General features: G+C 49.8%; 1 protein-coding gene across 1 annotated transcript; it reads left to right on the top strand.

The window, feature by feature from the left end:
* The first annotated feature begins 3,508 nt into the window (after nucleotides 1–3,508).
* LOC108865250 (uncharacterized) lies at nucleotides 3,509–5,934 on the top strand. The gene is made up of 8 exons (XM_018642101.1): nucleotides 3,509–3,553; nucleotides 3,703–3,840; nucleotides 3,942–4,082; nucleotides 4,221–4,295; nucleotides 4,463–4,785; nucleotides 4,870–5,101; nucleotides 5,278–5,455; nucleotides 5,567–5,934. Exons 1-8 carry the CDS (start codon nucleotides 3,509–3,511, stop codon nucleotides 5,932–5,934), a joined length of 1,500 nt encoding a protein of 499 aa, XP_018497617.1.
* The last annotated feature ends 2,120 nt before the right edge of the window (nucleotides 5,935–8,054 follow it).

Genomic DNA, 8,054 nt, shown 5'->3' on the forward strand with positions numbered 1-8,054 from the left:
TAATGAGCGTGTGCGTGGCATAAATCGTAATTGAGCTGTTCCCGATCAACGAACCGAGCTCCAGACTCCGTGTCCTCGGCTACGATGAAGCTGCGAGAATAAGAGGCCACATTCTTGAATGGAACGCAATGTCCAGAAGATCTGCTTCGCACAAGCCCATGTCTTATTCTTGGCGAACCTCTGGTCGAGAAACGTGGGACGCTCGACCCCTACCCGAACCCTAATTGCCGATACTTTCACGCTTCACACACAGCACAGGCTCGATATGAGGTGCGTGTGCGTGTGACAAGCGTGAGTGTGAGGTGTTTTCTCAATCTGGGTAGAGAGTCCCGAGTAGCTCGAGCTGTATGAGGTCCAATTCAGATGTCGCGAGCGGTAAATGACAAGGTACCGAGTTGTGAGTCTCCAACGATCGACCATCTAGTTAGAGGCTTGCCTGCATGTAATGGTGATGTGTGAGCGGGGATTTATCGCGTTGACCTCTGCACAGTCCCAACCAACTCCCCGGTATTCGATCGCCTAGGCTATACGTCTTTCGAGAATGCGATACGCTTCGGTATGGCTCGCGGTTTCGATTGGACTTGCGTGCTCATCTCAAAATTGCCTCTGCTGCTTTTGAGTCATACATATTTAGAAACCGCCACTTCAGCTTCGCGTGCACCTTCACATAAGGCCGCTTTTCCTCCGAGAAAGGCTTTCGGTTTCTCTTCCGTATGTATCGGAGAAGGCACTCCCGCGGCTCGCCCGATTCCTGATTCCTTTCCCCTACACGTGCATGGTTCGAAGTATTTTAGTAATTTCCTCTGATTCGGATTCGCTTCCTCAGGCGACGAATTCGATTCTTTCTTGATTGAAATATGAGCTATCGCTCTTTGAGTGCTTCTGCTGCTGCTCTTTCGAACCAGGGAGGCTTGAGTTCTCTCACCCGATCCTCGACTTTCTGTCTCGATCTGTTCTTTTTTCTAACAAGCATGCTTCTACGATACGCTACCGCCCTAAGCATTGCACAAGCTTGAATTTCTAAATCGCGTGTGCGTGTCTTAAGGTGGAACTGTATCGCACATTTCAGCGACTAATCGAGCGCGGCGCGAATGCATGGCGATAAGCTGATCGGAAACTTCAGAATCCTCTACCTCTGATCCCTCGGGCTTCTCGGAGGTCCTCTGAGGTCTGCACCCCTCGAACTACCGGTGCCTTTCGATTCCCCGTCTCTTTGAATCCGAGAAAACACGGTGTTGCGTGAGTTGGAGAGCCTCTGCCACTATGATTGTCGTCCTGAACCTCCCCGTTGTGTCATATGGAACTTCCACATTATCGTCTTTTGCTCCAATACGGTGCAGCGATCGCTGAACCTTTATTATCCTTGAGTCCGCACACTCTTCCCGCTCCCTGCATCCGCAGGTCTCCCGTGAAATGCCCACCTTCAATGTTAAAATTTGATCGTAAAGCCCCGTTTTTAAGCTATGTATATTTATCGTTTGCTCCCCGGAGCATTCCTCTTTCTTATGACTCAGGCGATACACCACGCTTTAAGCATTGCACAGGCTTATCGTGATACTGCGTGTGCGTGCCTTAAGTGTCGCTGTGTCGCTTCATATCAACTAACACCGGGAGAAAAATCAATGAATAACCATATCTGTTCTGTATCCGGTGATTGTCGGACGTATGAGGCTGTCTCACGCCCCATGGCCGACGAACACACGCGAGAACTATTTCTGTGTATGACGCGGAGGAGGCTTTTTCAGCGTAGACTCTTACGCCGACGCTTTATGCATTGCACAAGCTTACCAATGGCATTGCGTGTGCGTGCTATACCAGGGGTGTAAATATGAAACGAGAAAATTTTTCAGAAAAGGAAAATTTTTTAAAAAAAAAGTACAACTCGTAATTTATTCGAAGTAGGCTCCCTGATTAGATATACACTTCGACCACCTTTCTGGCAGGTTGTGGATGCCCTTGTGATAAAAGGCTTCATTTTTCGAATCGAACCATCCGACCACCCATTTTTCGACTTCTTCAAAATCGGTGAACCGCTGATTATTCAAAGCGTGGCTCATTGATGCGAAGAGATAATAATCTGAGGGGGCCAAGTCTGGAGAATAGGCAGGGTGTGTCAGAACTTCCCAGTTCAAAGCGCTCAAAGTTTCCTGCGTCGGCTTCGAGGTGTGACACGGAGCGTTGTCGTGGAGCAAAATGACGCGATTCCGAACTTGGTCCCAATTTGGTCGTTTTTCTTTGACCGCACGGTTCAGATCGATTAACTGCTGTTGGTAACGGGCAGTATCAACAGTTTCACCGGGTTTTAGCAGCTCATGATAGATCACTCCTCTTTGACCCCACCACACACAGAGCATGGTCTTCTTTCCGAAGCGATTCCTTCTCACTGACTTCTCTGCTGGTTCTCCGGGACTGACCCACGATCTTTTGCGTCCAGGATTATCGTAGTATATCCATTTTTCATCACTAGTGATGATACGATACAGAAACGACTTGTTTTTGTATCTCGAGAGCAGTTCCCGACAGACTGTCAATCGCACCTCTTTCTGTCGTTCACTGAGTTCGTGTGGCACCCATCTGCCGAGCTTTGAGATCTTCCCCATTTTCTTGAGTCTTATGGAAATCGCTTCACGAGTAACTTTCAGCTGTTCTGCGAGTTCACTTTGAGTTCGCGTGTTGTTCTGATCGAGAAGAACTTGCAAATCTTGATCCTGGAACTTTTTTGGAGGTCTCCCCCGGGGTTCGTTCTTCAAATCGAAGTTTCCCTTCGAAAAGTTCTCATACCACGCGTAGCAACGAGATTTGCTAAGCGCATGATCACCGAACGCTTCCACAAGCAGAGAATGTGCCTCTGATGCACTCTTCTTCAAGTGAAAGCAGAAAACCAGCGAGGCCCTGAGAATCTGATTTTCGGGCTCGTAGAGGGACATTTTTGGCAGGGTGTCAAAAAATTTAGAAACACAATTTTCGAACTCTATCGACCATTTCGTGTGACCGCGAATGCGATGTAAACAACGCAATTGATCGGGCGCGAAAATTCAAACTGCAGCTTGAGCTAACGCCCTCTATCGGATTTTCTCGTTTCATAGTTACACCCCTGGTAAGTGTCACTGTGGGGTGTCACCTCGGCTGGTGATGCCTTTCCACGTGACAGCGCCTTCCCTTCCCGAATGTGTGTGGAAGCATGTCGTCTCAAGCCCGTAGCCAATTCTCTTCGTAGTACCTACCGATCCTGATTCGTAGCGGCAGGACTCGGGGGAGTCTCGACCGGAGTCTCGACTTCGAGTTGACAAAAATTGCTCGGAATTTCTTTCTGCGCTGGAAACCCGGCCACCGCCTGGCTCGTGAGAATCGTCGACCTCATTCCTTAGTCATACCCTTGATCCTTCAATAAAACATAAATCGTTTATACGTTGTACAAAAAGCCCTAGCCTTTATTTCCTAGGCTGCGCATAATTTATTGAGTAGTCTCTGACGACTGAATGAGGAAAGATCGGGACAGAACGTTAAGATGGAAGATACGGTCGTCCAGATAGGAGCGCAATTATTCACCGCCGTAGAGATCCTATGAATGAATGAGCTTCTCAGCGCGGAACGATTAGAAGCTCTCGGAATCCGGGCGCGGAAAATCGATAAGGTAGAATGGGTCTGTCAAGGAGCAGAAACGAAAGACAGACTACCACGGTCTGATTCCCTTGTTTCCAGGCTACTTCGAAAAAGAAGAAAACCGTGAAAGCCAAGACCGAGATTGCAATTGAGCTCGATGAGAAGTCTGAGCTCTCCAAAACAAAGGAAAAGTCCCCGCTACCTGGACCCTCCAGCGCCAGCGAAGCAACGGCAACGGTAAGATATGATTTTGTTCCCGGAATTCCTCGCAATAATTCGCTGCAGAAGTCTCTTCGACGATATCCGTTTGCTTTATTCACGGCATCCACGCTTTGCAGAAGACTCTCGAGCCCCAGCTCAGCTCCGAAGAGGAAGACGAGGAGGACGAGGCTCTCAGTGAGAGACTCGGCATCAAACGCAATGACATCGTCTGGGTGAAGCAGGGTCAGAATGTATTCTGGCCCGGACTGGTCCTGAAGGTGAGTTCTCCTCTTGCAGTCTGGACGCTGTTGAGGAGCCAATGAGCTGAATTTGAGGGAGAAAACCTTAGGAGCTCATTTCTTGGCATACAGCATGTCCGCAATCGCCGCTTCTAATCTCTATTTCGATACGTGCAGATATTGAACCGGGGTCTGCGAGGCAAAGCGAGGACCAATACCATTCAAATGCGAGTTTTCCTCATACACAACGGCGTGAGTATTCTTTGAGCCCTGTTGCGACCTCTGGAGGCAATGGCCACCGAGAGGACGCATATCCCTCTCGAACGCGGGGGTAGAGGGCAGAAATGAGCCTACTCCGGGGTCGTGGAAGTATCTTGCGGCAAATATCCCTTCTAAAGCGGAGTCACATTACTCCACAGTCAAAGCTCACCGTACAATCCACTAAAGTGGAGAGTTTCGATTCGCCGAATCGCAAAGAGTTCCTCGAGACCGGCCAGAAACAAAAGGCCGCGTTGGCTACCGAGCACGCCCGAGCTGCTCAGAAAGCTGACAAGTTCCTACGCGAGAGAGTCTTGGGTGTCAATATCGACCCAGTGCGTTTCTTCTGTCTCGGGGAAACGAAGGTCATCCAGGAACACGAGAGCTCTTCATCCGAGGACGACGAACCACCGGAAGAGCAAGTCGGAATTCCTCAGTGGGAATTACCCTCAATTGAAGATCTCTCGGCGGCCGAAAAGAAATCGTGAGTAATTTTCGAGGCCCGCCGCGGCAGCCCATCCTGGCGTTCACGATCCTCCTCTTCACAATGAGTTTTTGCCGATTGCAGGAGTGCCGCGCGACAAGCCTGGATAAAGAATTCGAAGGATTCTCGTAGAGCTTCCAACCAAGCGTTGGTAGAGTTCATCACCGGAGGCAAAGTTGGAGCCCATCTTGTAGGCCTCTACCGAGGAACCGTCCCGTCTCGGAGGCACGACCATTACACGAGTGAGGACAATGATCTCCGTCAAAAACTCAAACGTAGCTCCTGGTGGGGTCCGATCGATGATCAGCTGCAACAGGTGGGTTCCGACTGAGGGACATTCTGGGCAAGCCCTCTCACTCAGGCTCATTGCTCAGGATTCAAGGAGGACATGAAGTAGGTTCTTCGGCTCGAATAGAATCCTCAACGTCAAATTGAGGAGCCAGCCGCGAGACAAAAATTAAGTCGCCGTATCGTTTCTCTCCCGAAATTCAGGAAGCCATTTTCGAGTACTGCCACGATGTGATCGAACGTTCTAAGGAGGTTGGAGTAGTCAAAGGGTTGGACACGATCAAATACGCTTTCGAGGTTTTCTGTCCTGAGGCCATTACCAAGGCGATCTGCAAGCTTGCCATGGTCGATATGGAGACGGCTGCAGAAATCTTCGAAAAAGGTGGGTCTAAGCAAAATTCCTCGCTCTAGCGATGCAGGATCCCGTTGAATTACCTCTGAGATCCCCCCGAGACATGCATCCACCAGAAAAAAATGCAAGCATTCCTTACAGGTGCCCAAATCGTGAGGGCATGCGAAGCTCTCGAACAGCCTGAAGCCGAGGCTGTCGAACCCGTCGAAGAGGAGAGTCTTGAGCGAGAAAAAGCCATTGTTGAAACTGAGGAGGAAGTTCCGGGACGAGAGACACCGGCCGCCGAGGAAGCTGTCGTCGATGAAGTCCTCGAAGGAACGGTCGAAGCCGAAGAGACCGTGAAAGCGGAGACCGAGGAGAAGATGACCGCTGAGCCTGAGCCAGATGTTGTCCCAGCAGAAGCCGAGGAGGGACCATCAGAGAACCTCGATACAGGCGAAGTTGTTCGAGAAGAGCTAGAGAGACTGGGTGTGGACAGTGATTTGCTCAAGGAGATCGAACAGACATAATCAACGCGCTTCCCCCTGACCGGAAGCACACGGAGCGATCGAGCGGAGTAATGTTGTTGTAGATTTATACGTTGTGTGACATCCCAAAGTCGTGAACGAGGCATTCGCTCTGTCCTCGACCGATTCGAATGAGCAACTATAAGATCGGCTGAACTCGGAATCTGTTTTGCGAAGTCGACTGTAAATTGATGATGGGGAGTTAAATATGTAATCCAGCGCACAGGGAGATCTCTCGAGACAACGGTGATCATGAAAAAATATCGCTGATCCGGGAGGTCATCCGAGACCCTGAAGGCAAGGCATCTCGAGGATATTCGAAAGCTATAGAGGAGCATTATGTCGGCGCGGTTGTTGAGTGTGACCGGATTCAACCGACGGAATCATACTCCATCCACTCGGATATGAGAAAGGTTTCCTTTTCTCGGACTGTGGGGGCTTCCAAAGTGACGGCCCGTCGACAATAGGAGGAGGGAGCTATTTGCGCGAGAAAAAATCGTCGCATTCAGATAAGCAGGCAAGGCATACGTTAAACCGGCCGAGCGGACGCGAAATTTCTCTGAAATGTCTTTATCCCATGTATTCGAGGTCTGGGAGAGATACCGGCAGGAGCGAAGTGCAGACAGCACTAATGTCTTCAGAACGGCGGACTTATGATATGACTTATTAATGATTCTGGAAACCTTTATACCCATTTATCTTCGGACACTGCTAGAAGGGTCCTGTCGCGTCTATTATTATTGGAAATCCACATGTGTATCGAGAGGACTATTTTTGGTTCAATCTCTCCGACGAGTGGCATCAAGTAAACTACATACATATATTGTGCAAAGCCATCCTAAAATGCAAGCAAAATGTTTTCCCGAACGAGATGCAGAGTGTTGTCAGAGAATAAAAATATAGAATTCTCCAGACTGCTGTGATCTGTTCATCTCACACCCCACTCGTCCCCACTCCCACGATCAACAGGTAGAGTAGCAAGTCTGGTTGTTTCTCCCGGGATTTTTTTGGTGCAGTTTGGAACGCATATCAACCAAGAGCGTAACCATCCCAAGAACCATAAAGCGCTTCTCGGAGTTGAACCAGTGAATCTCAACTCCAAGCGTACATTCAAGTGATGAATGGATTACAGTTCTCATTTATGAGCTCATTTAGCATATGGAAGGAATCGGACGGCGGTCCGCAATCGATCTAATCATTTCGTGTCTGCTCGAAGGGGTGCCTCGTTCTCCGAACTCTCATAATGACTTCTGAAAACAGCGGGGATTTCGATGAGGGTCAGGAAAATCCAGGAGCCGGGGACGAAATTCATTTTCGCAACACGGTTTACCACGGAGGGTCTTGAACCCATGGAAGCGCCCCCTGAAAGATCCTGGAAGTATTCATACTTGCAGCAATACACATGCGAGCCGCGACACAGTACCCTCGATCGCGACCATGTGAACGCGATCGCCCGCTCGCGAGTCCCATTATGAGCATGAGGAGTCCGTCTGATCGAGCTGTTTTGTTTGATGAAGGCTGGGGTCTTTCCGGCTCCCAACGGACAGCTTAATGAGCGCAGGGTCCGCTCAAGCGCCCGCCTCATCAGGAGCTCGATCCAAGAGTCATGAGGATCGTGCCGTAGCATAAATGCGTACCATGTGCATTTCGGCACGCAGCAAAGTCGAGATCTCGACGGCAGGGTCTTTCGATCTTTCGCAGTAACTTTGCGCTTGAGTTTCTAAATTACGAATTTCCGTCCAAAAGAGACTTCCCCGGTCACGAGGCTCAAATCATATTCGAGTTGCGAGTAAGCCGGGAACGAGATGGGAGTGCGAATTCGACTGCTACTACATGCATTCGGCTCGGACCAGATCAAACCCCACCCCGAAAGCGTTTTCTTTTGAACTCTTGCCGACAAACTCGAATCTGAGATTTGCACCAGGACACTTCCCGCTGACCCGATCGAGGGGATCCCTCTATCAAATGAAAGGGCCCACAGCTACAAGGAGAGTATGCCTCGCCTACTACACTCTACAGGATAAACAGATGGATGGATAGACGAACGGGCGGATTCATCGACCTACTGGCCGACCGCCGATGGACCAGGAGCTGAACACTCTTGCGAGGTCTGTCTAGACAAC

This window comes from Galendromus occidentalis, unplaced genomic scaffold, assembly GCF_000255335.2.
Source record: "Galendromus occidentalis unplaced genomic scaffold, Mocc_1.1 scf7180000076525, whole genome shotgun sequence".
NCBI classification, from domain to species: Eukaryota; Metazoa; Arthropoda; class Arachnida; order Mesostigmata; family Phytoseiidae; genus Galendromus; species Galendromus occidentalis.

Bases quoted from the DNA above. Each gene is read 5' to 3' on its own strand.
- LOC108865250 (XM_018642101.1), top strand. From the start codon at position 3,509: ATGGAAGATACGGTCGTCCAGATAGGAGCGCAATTATTCACCGCC. The intron at 3,554-3,702 runs GTAGAGATCCTA...CCTTGTTTCCAG, and splicing joins GAGCGCAATTATTCACCGCC to GCTACTTCGAAAAAGAAGAA. The intron at 4,786-4,869 runs GTGAGTAATTTT...TGCCGATTGCAG, and splicing joins TCGGCGGCCGAAAAGAAATC to GAGTGCCGCGCGACAAGCCT.